Here is a 17,942-nt window from a genome sequence, read left to right on the forward strand (position 1 = left end):
GTATCAAATTTAGCAGAAAATAAATTTTATTTCGTTTTAATTGGTAATCCGCTAGATGTCAGTAACTGCTCCACATCGTTTTCAACATAGACACTGACATAAGTTTAAGAAAAACTGAATGTTTCAGGGACAAAATATCGTTTGGTCAAAGAGTAAAGTGTGGCGCCGTGTTTAGAATATCTACTTGTCATCAACATCTTGCGTGCTTGTGTTCAACCGGGTGACGTAGTGTTAAGATTTGTCAAAACAGCTTGTGGTCAAATAGAGAATGGCGGTTTTTGTGATTATTATTATTTCCCCTGTTCGGGGCATTCTGATGAAATAGTTGATCTTGGTATATTGAGTCTTGTTACTCCTTTTGCTTCCAAACTTTTTTTGTGTTCAAAGTGATCGTAATTCTAACTTACAGACTATTATTTTTTTTAATGTGGCGATTTTTAGTAAAACTATTGTTTTATGCGTTGTCATTTCCAACAGATGTGTCTGATTTATTAGTTTAGTTAGGTCTTTTCCCCTGTGAGACAATTCTGGAAACCATTTTGTCTGCAACATTGGTCAGAGTGAATAAAATGCGTAGCTTTATGGTCTCGATTTAATTTTGTCATGTAGACAGCCCAGGTTTATCGTTGCTAGCCTCGTAAAACTTGATAGTTTTCTCCTGGGTTTTAGTATAGATAGGTTTGCTGCCTGCTGTTCTCTATGCAAGCTTATCAGGGTCTTTGTCAATTTCTTTTTGTTATTTTGCATACTTTTTACACTTGTTATATGATGACAAGTTGATGCCAACTATGCCCCTGATTTCTGATTCAACTTCCTCAATCAGGGAATTGCGGTTTCCGCTTTGTAGCTCGTTCTATTGTGAAACAACAATCGTTTCCATGGAAAAATTTATTTGCCTCGCAACGAAAAACCAATGAAATGCTCAAAAACAAAAAAATGCAACTACTTCCAGCACCAAAAACAAACTGAGAAATGCGAGATAATGTCGTTGGTTACCGAACAATCACGCAAGTTCTAGAATTCCGATGAACAGTCGCGCGTGTGAGGGTTGGCATGGTTACCCCTAAACAGCTTCGCAACAAAAACAAACCTTTCGCCTGATAATGCTATCAGTCACGTCATAGCGAACCTATTATTACGTCAATATATAAAAGGGCCCTTGAGCAAACAAACACAATCGCGAGGGCGCCACCGCGCGACTGCATGTGTCAACAATAAATCAACTACACACCGCACTGGGAGGAGGAATTGTGACGTAAATAAAAAGGCGCATTATGACTAAACAAAGGGAACGATTCCAGACCGTTGCGGAAGCGAGTCCGGTCGCTTCCGGTTTGGGGGATAAATAACGGAGATGACGTGTATGTACATGCTCGCTCATGCAGAACGAAAAGGGGGTGTGCAAAAAACTTGGCTCTGGGTGGAATTAATAGGTGGGGGGTGTTTGTTACTTAAGGTAGGTCGTTTCCCTCATGGCTGGACGTGGTTCGATGTGGTCATGTTCAGAACCGGAGTACCAGAAGTTACCCTGCATCATAGCACTCTGTCCCCCGTGCATTTGAAGGGGAGCCTGGGGCATGTACCCCCCTGTCTGAATCGGATCTCTTGACCCATTGCTAGGTAGAGTGTAGGGGGGCAGCATACCGGGACTTCCCCCGTTCGAGGGTAAGGGGGAGGACATTTCGCTTTTCATCGCCGTCGTCATGCTGTGCAGCGGTTGCATCATGTGGTACGGTGATGTGCCGATGGGCGGTGACGTCATGCCACGGTTCGGGGTCATGACGTCAGGAGGCGTTGGGGAGGGTTGTTCGTCCGCCGAGTTGGGGGTCCAAGTACCCCCGCCCATGGTCCCCGTGACCCCCTCACTACCAACCGGGGCCGGCCCCACACTTCCTGGCGTTTCAAGATCAGACGAAGTGGCGGGAGCGGCTGATGACATCATCGGTGACGTTATAGAGGATGGTGAGCCGGCGTTGTTGTTAGTGTTGCTGCTGTTACTCCCTGGTGAGACCATGGGGTTGTCCTTGTCGTGGATTCCCTGCTTCATTAGTTTCTTGCACTTCGAACGTCGGTTCTGGAACCAAATCTTCACCTGGGAAAGAAATAGGGCGTTGTTATCACCGGCGGGCACCGACACCTCATCAAACCCCTCATTATACAACCCTTCGTGACCAGCTAACGTCACAATGGCGACGTATCGCGGTGGGCGGCTCGATAATTAAACCGGTGTTTATTTAATCACAGACGTGCGATTGTTACGTTGTTGAGCCCGCGCAAAATGGAGATGAAGCGCCATTTTGTTTATTGTGGAATAACTCTCCACCCCGTCTTCACCAAACAGGTTTTCCTCTTTGTTAATAATGGCGACGTGGCGATGCTTCTGTTTTTATGTTTTGTTTGATACGAAACCTACAACTACTGATACTAAGAATCATCCGATTATAATTCATATTATTTATATTTGTGCAAAAAGCTTTTTATAGAATATTGAATAATATTCACATTGATGCAAACTATGGAATCTAAACTCCGTTTTCTCCGTTAAAGCTAAAAATGTTGATCACAGAAATATTTTTATGTCGCAGTTATGAAAGATAGTCAAGAGTTGGGGTTGTATGTGATTTCACAGAGTCACGATGCGTCAACTTGCTCAAAATGGAGCCTTCATTCTACTTTTAAGGTTCCCATATTTGCTTCTTTGAAGTAATTGTCTGTAGCGTGCGAGACACTGGTAGGGGGGGTTGAGTCGGTGGGATTATCGGATGAGCCCTGTGACCAGTCCGGGCTGGACGGCATTAAGTTGGTCATAAACTGTGGAGTTCGTTTCGCTCCCAGCAGTTTTCAGTGGAATTAATTTTTGTTGCGGTTCTGTGTTCCTAGGCACCCATGTTACGTTTGACAACTTTTTATCGTAAATTTTCCCTGTCCTGTTGGTCAGTTACAACAACAATTTCAAATGTACAGAATTATCTGATGGGATTGCGGTGAAGCCGTTATTTTCAGTCGCACGAAATCGTTGATTTGAATGCGAGGAGTTTGGTATAAAATTAGGCCGCGAATTCCGCCAACAAATTTGTGATGAAAACTTGAGCTGTCTCGAGTCCACTTCACACAACCAGAAGAATTTAAAGCTCGCGCGTTCGCCTGAACCTGGCCGTTCTAAAGCTCTCAACGCGAAACGCAGCCTTGCGACGCCAAACCGGTCATTATGACGACACAATATCATTGCGCTTGTTCCCACGTCTATCAATCTTCTAAAAACGCACAGCGTTTCATGTTCCTATGCACACGGCCTTACCTGAGTCTGTGTGAGTCCCAGTGTTGCTGCGAGTTCGGCCCTTTCAGGTAGAGCAAGATATTGAGTTTGTTGGAATCTCCTGTTCAACGCTTGCAGCTGGAGACTCGAGTAAATTGTTCTTGGCTTTCTCATCTTCTTCTTCTTTCCTTTGTTCAACATGACGTCACTTCCCATCACGTGATTCGAGTCTGCGCCGAAAAGTTTGCGTTAAACAAATGATAAAAAAAGAAAAAAATATTTATTGTTCTTGAAAAGAAAAAGAAAGATTTTTTTGTCTTGCTCTCAAAATTTTTTTTAAACTTTATTAATTTGTGTGCTAGAAATTTTTCCCGACTTTTGATTTCAAGGCCAAATTTTTCCGTCAAAAAACAATTTCAATTCCTTTGAATGACGACCAATAAACCGTTGGTTGCGATTCCAAATTTGGAATCCCACAGTGACATTGCATATTACTCATTGTAAACGTTGCGTTGTGTTGTGGTTTTCAGGAGGTAATCACAACTCTTCACATTCGATATGTTTGCCGTCGTATGTCTGCGACCACGTATTAAAATCCGCTACAAGGTTAATTGCAACTTTCCACGTTTCCGACAACGCACAACTAATTACACATTTCCATCGGTCCTGTACCACTGCTGCAGGCTGTGGTTGTTTGTGGCTGTTTGTGGGCACGAGGTGAACGCGAAATATCCGGTGCTGCGGTGCATTTTTTGCATGACTCTGCAGCCACGTAACAAGCGAATCCACTCTTGCCTTTGAGATTAACACAAGTGGCCGCAATCGAATATGTCGAACCGGTCGTGTTTTATCGTCGAACGTATTTTAACTTACCGCGAAGGTCAAGTGACCGAAAAGTTACGAACTCCGCAATCTACGCACGTGCAACATTCGCTACTCTTCGATAAAATCATTAAGTCATTGTTGAAATTTCGAATTTCACTGGATTTTGTTCAGAATTTTAATCCCGAAATGTTTTAAATGTGGGAATGTTCATTCGCCAAAGGTTATTACTCGATCAATACAAAAATTACTACTGTGTCAATTTGGCAGATAAACACAGTTTGATTTAGTTTGGTCTATTCATTTTCATTCAACAATTGGAACGTTGCTGTATCAATTAAGAAAGATGGAACTTTGCGCTGGTGTTTTTAACAAACCCGGGGCCATTTTGGAAGTTAAGTTTTCTGAATCGTGAAAGCTCAAATAATTTTACGCCAAGGATTTGTTCTTGATGAATCAAAATTACTTCATCATGCGAAGTTACTTTGACGCAAGAACGAACGGCGGAAGCGGACGAAACAATATCTTACAATAATAAAAAGGGAAAAGCTGTTTTTATGACTTCATAATGACAAAGTTCATTGTTAAGGGTCGAATTCGATTCGATGAAGAATCGCGATTCTTCATTCGGTCACGCGATACTCTTCACCCTCTTACTTTATGTGATGTCATAAAGGGTGGAAAGATGTTATCGAACGTCGTCGGATCAAGTTTCTTCTGCACTTTCCACTCGCGCGCATTCGAATCGCAAATGTGACGTCACGCACACGACATAATGGCCCGTTTGTGTCGTGGCAATGCCTTATTGTGGTCACAAGGGACGAGTCGCATTTACTCGAATGTTTTCTTTTGCGATTTACCGGCGCGGGAAGGCGATTTCGATGTTCTAGAATAAATTTCCCCTCCCTGTATTATTTTATTGTAACAACGAGACAAGGACAGAATAAAGGGGGAACTTTCTCCCATTCTGGACAAGATGGGTAAAAAGGTACCGGTTTGGAAAGTGTATTTTCTGCATACAGAATCGATCAAACTTGTTTATTTGTTCTGATATATCTGTAAACCCTGTCTGTTCCGCCCACCCTAGCTTTTACCTGTCTAGGATTTCCCTATGTTTGTATTATTTTCCGTAAATATTTGTGCCTTGTGTTTTGGGTTATATTTCCTTCTATAGGACACCTCACGTGGTAAATTGTGCCATATTCGTCTCAACTCGTCACAGCGTTTTCACGATATTTCTTGATAACTTGAACAAATCGTTTCTTGGACTTAATGAAATTTTTTACGCCCGGGAAGATGCTCTTTGATTAATTTAACCACCTTGAATGGTATTTGTGGAAAACGGCTTGTGCATAAATATCAGAGAACGACCGCTGGAAAACCTTTTGCGGCGAAAAACCACAAACCTGGTCGTTCTTGTGATCGCGACACGCTTCAAGAATGTCGGCATTAAAAATACTTGAAAGCAAGTGCGATGTGTTGGAGGTGACTGGAAAGACGGACGGGCCATTATGTCCCTGCTAGATCGCCCCGATAACCGGTACCAACGACATGGTTTGCTTTGATAAGGCGCGTGTCGCATTGCCGTAGAAGTAGGGAGCCCCGGGCTTGGCTGTAAGTGCATATTAAAAACCTGAGGGAGGGCCGTGCAGGGGTGATCCGTGCCATATAATTGTTTGTTTTACAAAGGGTGCCCACGCCACACCGACATGATATCTCGTTCTGCATCAAAGTAATGTACTATCACATCGTATCACTTCTATATATGTGTGCTGTGAATGAGTCTGCTAGGAGTTGGGGGGGAGGGGGGGTGTTTGTTTATGAATAAATTTCTTGCAAAAATAATGCATGGTCATTGTTTTACCCTTAAAGTTATAGTTCGTTATAATGGGTCTGAAGCATATTTTTTAAAGAGGCAACGGTGCATGACAGGTCCAATCTGTTGTAAGAATCTACTAAGATTTGTACGACGATCAAAATTAGTTGGCCGAAAAACCTGCATCCAATTCCCGCGAACGATCTTACTTTTGTCCTTTGACGTATTTTTTTTCAAAAAAATTCTGGCAATTTGTAGAAATAAAAGCAATCATTGCAAAAAGAAAAATAAATTTCATTTCGGACACGAAACTGAAATCGAACACCACGTGCCTACGGCGGCTACTTAAAAGCGCGGTCATTCGGACGCCCACCGGCGGCTTAAATGTGCAAGTCGGCTTGAAATCCTGGTGGGTAGATTCGAATCCCCGCATAATCCCAAGTTTAACTGATAAAAAACGCGCGAAGTATCGACGCGGTTTCACTTAAACCTCAATCGCGTCGATCGCGTTTTTAGTTACAGAATCGCGTCGCTATTTGATGTTCCTCCGCACTGGATGGATCGGCTCGTGAGCTGCATTAGCGGCTCCCACCTCCCTTTGATTATGCGGCGTGAAAACAAAGAGACCGCGCGGGGCCTGTTTACCCCATAAGCTTCGGGCGGCCACTTCATTCGACCGGCATTGTGACGTTGCTCTTTCGACTGTGACCGCATAATTAACTGTGTCAGGAAGGGCTTTTCTATTGACACAATTTAAGCAAATGTTGCTGCTAGGTTTTCGTTGCAACCGCATCTGAGAAAAACTTAATAAACACCAAAGAGAAAAACGCTAGAGTTGAAATCGGTCCCAATGCAATCTCGTTTCTGTGGCAAAGTTTCGGTATATAACTGTGCCGCCGAGGATTAAATGCACTCGGCAGTGCTGGATGATGAGTCACTCAAGCGAGGGTGACCCACTGTTAACCCTCATCCTGGGCCCGCTTGGCTCCACGAACGTCGGATGCGGTGAAACGTCCTTGGCGCCTGCTTTCTATCAATGTCAATATATTGTCAGGGCGCAACGTTGGTGGGCACGTAACAATCGACACTGTTACATCACTGTGGGCGACGTTACGCTCCGGCGATTTGCAAACCTTGCGCATGTGTAAACACCGCTAATGGATCACGTGACCACCCGAAGACCGGTTTCCTGCCAACGAACAATCAACATAATGACGTAACAGGCGTGGTTGAATTTTTACGACGAACCAGAACTCGTTCTCGGGACCGGTTCGCTTCTGATGACGCCGCGAGGCAAGATGGTTGCTAGGAAACCAGTTGCGCATGCGCGGAGTTTGCGGCGAGGCAGCAATTAAGGTGGATCGTAATTGCAAGTTTGTCCGGATGCGCTACAAGTTTTCGAATCCGCGTCAATCACAAGATAGCCGCTCCAAGCTCGTTATGCTTCTGTGACGTCACAAGAGAGGTCGTGCTTCTTTCTGGCTTATCGGAGCAGAACGTAGTGACCCCCGCAAGCCCCCACTAACCCCACACACCCACCTGCAGGCCCCATCTTTGATGTCGCTGTTTGCCATGCTCAACGCCGCGTGAACCGCCTTCGTTCTATGACATCACAAGTTAATTAAAAGCGCGCGCGTCTTCTCGAATTAAGTGGCTGGCGCTTGTCGTGCAGATGCGGCGCACCTGTGTCCATGTTCGGCGGTTCATCACAACTTGATGTTCCGCCGCAAAACTTTTCGCGCCGCGCGAGATTCGACAACACTTATGTCGTGAATCAGTGTTGTGACGTAACAATCGTGTTCGTCGATGCAGAAACGCGCCGTGATTCCATTCGAGATTTTTGACCTTCTGCAACGATGATGCATCGCATGTTCCTAGTTTTTAAAGCAAGCCTTTCCCCCATCAGTCCAGAACAAATTCCTCACGTTCTTCGATCATTCATAATTCATGTGTGACGTCACACAGAAAGATACTGTTTGTCATACGGGAGTCACAATGCCGATTCGCGGGTTGGAAGTCGTTAATGAACCGAAAAATTACGACATATTTTGAGTTTGTTGAACTATGCTTGGTTGTTTGCGTGGGTGTTTGTGTTAATGTGGTTCAGTGTCAATAAATTGTTCCACAAACACCGATAAAAATGTTTAGTATCCATGCGGTCTCCATGCCCTAAAAATGCCCGGTAAAAAAGGGGTAGATTTTCCCCGCTCTCATGAAGGAACCAAAGTTAAATTTGTTCCACATTTATCCACTGACCGCTATTGAAAATTTGCATTCTATATTTCGTCGGATAAACTATAGCTTAAAGTTACGGTCGATTTGAACGAATATTTTGCCTTTCAATGTGTCACACCAAAACTGCTTACAAAACACAAGCTTAGCGACCTCGTTCAACTTTGTATATGTAGCTTTAAGTGGCCTGAACAACGGGCTAGGTTAAGCCGCCATTCAGGCAGGCCGTCAGCTCATTGTTAAAGCCGCCCACAGTTGAGTTGACCAAACAGTTTAATCCGTATTAGCCCGGAGTGGCGTTAAAAACACAAAACACAGAAAGCCAGCAACCTTACACCACACTTGGCCATCGATACCTTCACACCTCCACTGGCAATCCCTGCGGCTAGCAAATTTGTGGTTTTAACTTCAAGTTTTCAGACTCTGATATTAGAGGTTGTGATAAGGGCTGTTATTACCATGTGAAGGCTTGTGTTTCTTCATTCTCAAGCATTAAGAAATAAAATATGATTTTTTGTGAGTGACGTTATGTCAGTGATCAACTACAAATGAATTTTAGTTGTTAGTTTATTCACTTAACTTATCATGGCAACGTCATAATTTTCAACATAACTATGACCTGTTGACAGCAAAATTAATGTAGATTGTTTTCAACCAACGTTGGTTCGGCCAAACCTTGCAGCAACAACATTGCAACATTCGTTTATAAACACTAAAGTACTAACACTTCCACCCCTCATAATCAATCAGAATTTGAAACCACAGTAAGAAACATGTTGTTGGGCTTTATTTTCTGTCATCAATCTAGTATATTTGCATGAGGTTTTGGCTGGGACAGGTTTTGTGGTGACAACAGCAGACATCGCAAAGCGCGCATTTAACAAGTGAGCAAATGAGATGTTTACGCGTGAAGCAATTAAGTGGGCAGACAACGCACTATGTTTGTTGTATTGACTGATATTAATTACACGGTTCGAGAAACAATATGAAATCCACTGCCTCAACCGCGACACGCTTAGGTTGGGTAAAGTTATAATGCTTGTACATTTGCCTGCACCTTATATGGCGTATTTTACAGCAAAGTTATAGTTATACGCCTTAGAACTCTTATTTTAGGATCCAAAAAAGCACTTGACAGCATTTAAGAATGGTGTTTGCTCAAAAACTAGCGAACTACAAAACCGTCCTGAACAAATTAAAACTACAGCAAGCTTCTAGTTTGCAAAAAAAACTGATGCCGAAATATTTAATCTCCTCGGTCATTTTTGCTATAGGTTATAAATCGTAACTACAGCGAAGATGGTGATTTTGTTTGTGTGCTCCCAGACTACGAAACGCAACAATACACAACGAACACCTTATGGCGTCACAATTACACAGCGCGACTTAGCGACAAAATGGCGGCACCCTAAACCCCATTTTCCGCGACGTTCCAATATCGTGCGCGCGTAGAATTCGTAGCTATGACAACCAGAGCGCGATGAATAATTAAAGAACTCGGTCGGATGGACTTTCAATGGGCCCAGCATGGATACCCGAGGGACTCCCAAGCGTTTTCACTGTTTAGGGTTTCAATCAAAACCCAACGCGAAGTGTTCGGCGGTTTTCGGCATTCGGGAAGCGAATCTAAATGAGATTAATATTTCAAATTGGAGCGTCGGGTTTCAATGACTCGGCGGCGACCTTCCAACGACCTTGAAGTAATATTTTCCGTATGTGTGGGAACGCTTGGGGATTACGAAGGTTTGGGATCAGGGAAAATGTACTACATGTGTTGGTTTGACCAAACCTTGGAGCAACTGTAGCGCAATATTTGTTTCTAAACATGAAATACTGAAATTTCCCCCAAAAAAACGATAAGAATTTGAACCGTAATAAGAAATCTGTTGTTAGCTGATATATGGTCAGTCATCAACTTTATCTAGTATTTGTACAATAAGGTTTAGGCCGGGACATGATTGAAAACCCTAATTAATTGTATAGTTTTCCTTTTGGCAGGTAAAGATTTTCTATTACAACAATCTTCATAAATAAGTAAGCAGTGCAAAAACAAATCATTTCAATTTCCATCTTATTTGCTTCAAATAGTATTTAATGTCTTTTTAAATCGCGCTAAATAATACTTTCTTCAGAATACTTCTTATTCTGCAATCTTGTTGAAAAAAACTTGTTGTTTGACAAAGAGCTTGTTACGCAAACGACATATTACGAAAGGCTGGGAGACCCATTTTGTTGCAGTGGATTTATGATTTGGTATTGAGAATGGGAGTTCATCTGTGAATTCCTGAAGGCAACGAAACCAGAAAAAAAAAACATTCAGTTACTCCAGTATCAACTCTGCCCTTGATCCAATCCACTCAAGTGTGAATTTAAAAACAATAAGTTGAAAGCTCCAGCCCGGGTTTGCACATAAATATATATGTGTGTAAATACTGACGACTTTCCCCTTCATCATGGACCGTGATCAGAGGGTTCTGTTATTAGCAACAGTGACAAGTTTTGTGTGGGAACGCGCGCGGAGCTTTTCTGTTGTAAAAAAGAACGTTTGATCTGGGCTGATCCTCGCGCTTTTAACATGAAACCTCCCTTTCCATATTCCGCGCTCGTTTGCTCGCCCACCGATGCGCGTCTTCCGTCGTCTCGCTCCCATTGTTACGCGTAATTCTAGAACTCATTGTTGCGATTGATGTCCGCGGTTTCGCATCGCTGCCTTCATATCTTACCCCCAAGCCCCCTCTATATGTGGGTCCGTCCTTCGTGGGAAAACGGGGTCCAAATCAGGGTAAAAATTTTAATGTGAATTTTCCATAATTCCCACCCCCGCTTGTGACGCACAAAGGTCGCGCGCCCTTCAAACCCAAACTCGATTATGACGATCGTGACGTCAGAATGTCACAGGTCCCGAATTTAATGTTCTGGATATTGTAAATTGTGACGTGTTAGACGCGCGAGCAGCTAAAACAACAACGCCGTCACGCGAAGGCGGTGACAGATGATTGAGTCACGAGCTGTGGAGACGTTTTATCGCATCCACCCGGCGGGTTTTGTAAATTACCGTTATTTCGTTTCCAAAACGCCCATCGCGTCGTCTCTATTGTTTGGTCACAAACGCATAGAAAGGGTGTGTCGCGTTTCTTACCTTGGTGTAGAACGGCATCGCTGAGACTCGCGCAGTTCGGGTACTGGTTCATCAGACCCGCGTATGATGTATGACTTGGGGGACCGTATGCCGACGAAAACCCGGGAAATCCCCCTGCCCCCGGACCCAGGGGTGGCGGAGGGGGTGCTGCTGCATACCCGGATGTTGGAGTTTGCATGCTGTGGGGGTGATGGTTGGATACTGGGCTCACGCCCGACGCCACAGACGCCGAGATTCCTTGGATACCCCCGTGTTGACTCGTTCCTCCGTATGGTGAAGCGTACGTTGAGCCCGGCATTCCATAGCTTCCTCCGACCGGGTTTCCGAAGCTCGAAGGCCCGCGGGCGTTTCCCAGATATCCCGAAGCCGGGGTCGGTTCGTAGCTGTAGCCGTACGCGCTCATTTGGCTCTCAGCGTGCTGCGAAAACACGGAAAGTGGTTGTTCAGCCACAAATTACCACTTCCACACTCCTCGCTTCCAGTCTACACCGGCCCTGTAATTATGCCCATGCAAAATGGCAGGCGGCGCGAAAGATTGTTAGCCGTAAGCGACAATCAACACGCCGCTCGCGACTTGATTTAATCGGAAATATTCCCCTAGTGGAAGTAACGACCCTTGTTTTTTCGCATGTTTTCCCGATATCGAAATATCAAATTTTGCTTTTGCGTAAAAACGTTGCATTCCTGCGACATCTGACCATGACCAACAAAGTAAATTCGATTTTTGCAATGGAGACACATTTAAAGCCTTTACAACCTTTATAAACGAAATTAATGTTGCGTTTTGTCACTGGAACAAAGCAAAACGGATTGTTCAATTCACAAATCATTCCCAGGCATTTTTTGCTCCAAGTTCATTTGTCGAGTTTAAGTGGCAGGAAACCAACGGTTTGTCTGATTACAACCAACTGCTCCAAACTTTCCGCTCGTATGTCAAAGCACTTGTGGACTTTCTGGGTCAAAGTGCCGCAAAACCTTTGTAATAAAATTCCTGAACGTTTTGTACAAATGGGGCCATATTTAAAAAAGAAAATGGTGCAGTTAATTTTTAATGCAAGCTGTTTTTTAGAGGTGAAAACCTGGACGGCGAAAAACTCGGGTTTCAAAAGATTGCTGTGGATTTTGTACGTTTGGTCGAAGCTGATCAAACGTTATAGGTCGCTAAACGTTCTAATATAAGTTCTAATAATCTTTGAATGCCAGCAAAGGTTTGGAGAGTCTGAAATTACTGACGTGTCTTGTGCAAAATAAACTAGGTTTAAACGCAACAAATACTTGTGCTAGCAAATTAAGCACCCTATTGTTGTTGTGCTGTTGTATTGTTGTTGTGGATTTATTGTTGTTGTGCTGTTGTATTGTTGTTGTGGATTTATGCATAAGGTGTAATCCGGTTCACTTTCCGTTTGTACGAGAAGGAAACATTACAAATAGAATTAAATTCTCATTACAATAACTTGTATGCGTTGGAATCCACGGTCGATGAATGTAGGAGAAATTAATTTTACAATGGGATGTAACGCATTTTCTTTTAAAACCAGTTTCCAACAAATCTCTATGCTTTACAACAAAAAACGAATTCGATTTTGGCGACTGATTCCTATACCATAAGCTGCCTTCCTGCAAATGTGGTCGTTGTTGTACTAAAAAGTACGAGATTTTACGCCGGAAAAATGAGGTCTTTTCATTGAAAATAGATTTTTTGGTGTTGTGAAGTTAGCCACTATTTAGTTATTAAAGCATCGCAAGTTTATTGAGTTATAGTCAACCCAGAGCAAGCACAAGTTCCCGCCCGCCATCTTCCCATGCCGTGTATCACTGCGTCGTGTTGGTATGCGACGTCTAACGCCAGTTTCTCATGGACCCCGGAAGCTAACGGGACGAATCGTCCCGACGATGCAACGTAATAATAGGGTGCGCGGAATGTTCTTTCCACCTGCCGATGCGCGCGCGCCCGTTGCCACGACAACCGCCCGTTGTGATCAACTCGGAATCCCACAAAGGTTTTTTTTGTTCGAAATGATCGCGCGTTTTCTGAAGGAGTTTGTTTCGATAATTGGAAATATGTTAAGAATTGCTCCAGGGATATGACCGAACGCAATGATTGAACCAAAAGTGTTCTTCAACTAAATATGCTCAAAGAAAACACGCGATCTGGTTTTAAAAAGCGAAAACTTTAGAAGCCACTGATCGTCTTTTTGTGTAAGAAACGCAAAGTGGGTAAATTGTTGATAATTAGGGGGAAAATTTTTGTAGAACTGTCAACAAACAACTTGTTTTGCTGTGAAATGTAAAATTAAAGGTGACCCGATTGTTTACCCTGCTTCTGTAACCGAATAGGCCACGTGACCTATTACAGTGGCACTAACTGGCACATTATTACATCATAAACAACGCCGAGATCTTATCGAACTTTGTCGCTCGCGTCGGAAGCTGTAGGTCAGCGATCGGAAAAACATTAATTGTGACATCATAAGGGACACATCGTGGTTTCCCCTCGAACTGGGAACTGACGAATTGCGGTTGTTCGATAACAATCGCGATTGTTTTCATCTTTCCGCCTTTCGATTTTTATCGCTCGCGACTCCAACTCCGCCCTTCAAAGCTTCGACGTTCTTGTTTATTTGTTTAGTGCTCGACAGTATATTGTTGTTGTCGCGCTAATGTCCGCGAGACACACGCCGTTTTTTATAACACCCCTCTCACCTGCTGCGCGTGCCGCTCGAATTTTCCCGAATTTACAAATTCTTTTAGTTTGTGGATAATTGGTGCGTTCTATTTTATATTCACACGAGCTCGACCAGAAGCAAATCAAAAAAATATTGATCTCCCAAATAAAACTACAAACTTTTTTTATCAGCTACTGTGCCCTGTTTCGGTGCTGGATTTTTTGGTGTGTGGATCGCTTATGGTTGTAAAGCGTGGAGTTATGAACAGGTTAAAGTTTACGGTTCGGTGAATTTTTTGGCGCCTTGGTGAAAAGGTGGTCGCTTGATTCACAAATTTGTGTTGGAAAACGCTTCAACAAATACCCGTAGATCACGGATTTTGGCGATTGTGAAACCAACGGGTTTACCTTTGTGATATTGCAAGATCATATTATTTAGTTGGTTTGGTCACATCGCCAAAAACCTTCCACTTGAAGCATGTTGATATATTCTTAGTTTTACCTCAAACTTGCACTGACAAAATGTTGGTGATAATATAAGTTTGTCTTTATGTCCTGTCGACTTTTAACTAGACCAAGAAGTCCTTACTTTTTTGTTCATCCGCCACCCAAACCCGCAAAAAAGTTTGGTTGCAAGTTATATTAATATTCACAATTCTTGACGATATAATTTTTAGAATAAAGAAACTGGCCCATGGTACTGGACATTGACATATTTTATTCATTTAAGACATTTCAATAAAACAACTTATACAATCATCAGTTATAATCCTGTCAATGTTTTCAGCACTGTGGGCCGGCTTATTTATTCTCAGAATCGTACGAAGTTTGAGGGCAACCTTTACGGAAATCTTGATAACATAGAAGGGTGAATTAGGCGAAGAAACGACGGTTAAATATCTCACTGTGTGTTGTGCGAGTGTAGAGTAGGCGTGACCGTTACTCTACATCATGTTTCGCCTCAGGGCAGAGGATTAAGGATACAAGACCTTGTAACGGTGACATGTCCGACACGAAGACGGTCTTGTTCGTTCTATCGCGCGGCCCGCTTTGATATGGCTCCACCGACGCCACTACGGGAGATTAACTTCGCGAAAACTAACCTTTCGCTCATCCGCTGGCCGTACACGCACGTTTGTCCCATCCCTAGGGTTAAGCGGTGGGTTTATAACCGGCAAAAATTTTTCAAATCAATTTTCGCGTTTTTTTTAACATTTGGGACCTGTTCGTTGTTTTTTGTTTGATGTTAAAATGCGGATTCGACCATTTGAAAACCATGTGCATTCACACTCTAACATGTTGGTATCAAATATCTCAGTTCTTACAGTAGTTCAGATATGTACTTGTTTAAAGCATAAGTGTTGTTCAACTTTAAACCATCCTGCATTAAGAAACCCTTTTTGCCACATGCAAGAAAACGTGCTACTCTAATCGACCTCATGATCTTGGAAGGAAAAAAACTATTGCGCGACGAACTTGTCATGTAAGCTCCGTTCAAAATGGGCCCGGGTTAAAAAGAACAGCGAACGATATGCGACGGGAACTTTGATATACTTGAGACGATATCTGTATCGTGCGGTACGACCCGGTATCATATTTCAATGAGAAACACTTGAGGCGTTGGGCAGTGTGGCTCGTAGTCACGCAACCATTTTAACCCGTCTCTTGTTCGGGGCATACACCAGTCTTTATCTCGCTTACTCATGCAACTCGTACACTTACAGATATAAGAAATGTTCTTGCACGCGAATAACTTCACAATTGTGACAAAATGAAGTTTGAGTGTCTACAGGACCTCTGGTAACCACCCCCAGAAATATACAAAAATCCCTTTATTATTCGTAAATTTTGTTTTTCTATTTCTACTTTTATAAAGTTTGAGGTTTTTAAAATTGCACCGAAATATATTGTCTATCTGCAACTACTAAAACAATTTAATATTACATGCAATTCATTCCGATGATTCCACTATTTTATTTCAATAAAAGCCACGAGGCTCGCAAAAGCCAGTTCAAAATTTTTCTATTAATTATTTTTACTACAGGCGAGTTTGAATCAGTTGTCGTCATACTATAGCTTGCACGAGAGCTCAATTACAAGGTTTGCGGTTTAATTTTAATCCACGCTCAAGATGAATTGACATTTAATATGTCGTTGTTCTGTTGCTGCCAAGAGCAAAACCACACAACTTTTACTGAGCAGTTCTTACAGCACGTGAATAAGTGGCTGAATGAAAAGAGATGAAAGCTATTGTTTGGATTCTGCCAGCAGTCACATAATAATATGTACTCGCTCCTTACTTGCGAATCCTATTTTTGACTAACTTTTAAGTTGGTAAAAATTTCGCTCATACGTTTTTTGTTTTCCAGGTGTGTTCATAAAAATATAATCATTTATAAGCTTGCTATGCCCTATATGCTGGTGTATATTCCTTGGGTGGAGTTTATTATTTTGAAAACTTCATAACAAAGTCTGGCGGAGTTTTGAGATAGCCTCTTTGTTCATTAACATTTCCATGTAAAACGTTTTACAAACCATGCGGATGTAACACAAACATTATGAGGGGTTTTATGAATAACAGATTTTTTTTATCTAATCCATTGCACACAAGAAGGACTCAGAACAAAATTTTCAAGAAACCTAATTCCAGTTAACAGGCATTTGGCTGTAAATTCGCGCATTTGGCTGTAAATTCGCGTTTCAATCGACAACGGGCAATTTTATGAAGTAAATTATACACACAAGCATCTATAATGGAGGTTTAAATGGAAAATTATCGCTTATATAAACCGAGGTAGTTTTGAATTCTGGCTCACTTGCTTTGTAATGTCCTAGTATGAACATATGACCTTGAGTATATTCCAAAGAGAAATACTGTAAAATTTGCCCAAATCAGGGTTTAGGAATGTGAAATTTATTAACAAATATGTTTCCATCAATATTTAATATCAGCCAGTTCCCATGGAAACAGCTCAAATGCGCGCTTGTTTTTTCAACAAAACAAATTAACTTTTCCCTCAACCGGATTCATAACAACCGGTGCGAGTTGTTGCTTTGAAGTTTCAAGGGAAAGAATCACTTTAGTTGAATAATAGAACGGAAGCACAACCGATTAACGCGCGAAGTTTGGACAAGAAATTAACAAAACAAAATCCACGACTAACAGATGCACGACAATGGACTATTACGTTCGCTTGTGACGTCACAATGCAGACGCTCTTGTAACAACACGCCAAAATCACCGATTCGAATTTCATTGTTTTTCTAAGCGCTTTCGTTTCGCAAGACACCTTTATTCGTTCATAATCGTGTTTTTCCTAAATGCATTAGAAACCAGATGTACAGTCACGTGATTAATCTGCGCGTAACGCATCGATGCGCACAATATGTATTATGTATGACGTAATTGTACATATGTGTATTTGGTGACATCCCCGTAGTCATGTTATGAGGTTTTTTAAAATCTACATGAACTTATTATTTGATTTTTTTCACTTCTATTGGACATTAATTTATTTGCAACGAACTTTCAAGTGGCAACATTTTGCTGCTTATCTTGTTCACCCAATAGTTTTGACATTGGCCGAACATTTCATGCAAGCAACAGGTGGCATATAGTGGTGGAATGACTCACAACGCTTGGAGCAAAATTGTGGGATGTTTTACTGAATAAGACGGCATGAAAATACTTCCCACCTAAACGTTATCATATCTCGACAGACATCGAACGTGAATCATAATCAGTCGCGTCATATTTACTCCTATATTGCGTGACAAGGGTGTATAGTTACGTCACACACTTACCATGACCATGCCCGCTTGTTGTAGAAATCTTTGTAGTTTTGTTGTAGTTGCTGATGTGGACTTGGATTTTTCCAGACACTTTTTAGAAAGTTTTTTAAGCTATTCCCCTAAGTGAACAACCTGCAAAATGGAGGAGGTTTGAGATTTCCTAGCTTGTCACGTGCTTCTGTGCTTGTGGATAGAATTAACCTCAAAATGAACAATAAAA

The 17,942-nt window shown here is 42.3% G+C and overlaps 1 protein-coding gene across 1 annotated transcript; it reads right to left on the reverse strand.

Annotated features, from left to right (window-relative positions):
* Window positions 1-902: 902 nt before the first annotated feature.
* On the reverse strand, window positions 903-17,856 carry LOC145908362 (uncharacterized). The gene is made up of 4 exons (XM_082995625.1): window positions 17,735-17,856; window positions 11,266-11,683; window positions 3,299-3,486; window positions 903-2,092 (listed from the first exon to the last, which is right to left on the reverse strand). Exons 1-4 carry the CDS (start codon window positions 17,741-17,743, stop codon window positions 1,448-1,450), a joined length of 1,260 nt encoding a protein of 419 aa, XP_082851751.1. The 5' UTR covers window positions 17,744-17,856; the 3' UTR covers window positions 903-1,447.
* Between the last annotated feature and the right edge of the window lie 86 nt (window positions 17,857-17,942).

This window comes from Ascidia mentula, chromosome 7, assembly GCF_947561715.1.
Source record: "Ascidia mentula chromosome 7, kaAscMent1.1, whole genome shotgun sequence".
NCBI lineage: Eukaryota > Metazoa > Chordata > Ascidiacea > Phlebobranchia > Ascidiidae > Ascidia > Ascidia mentula.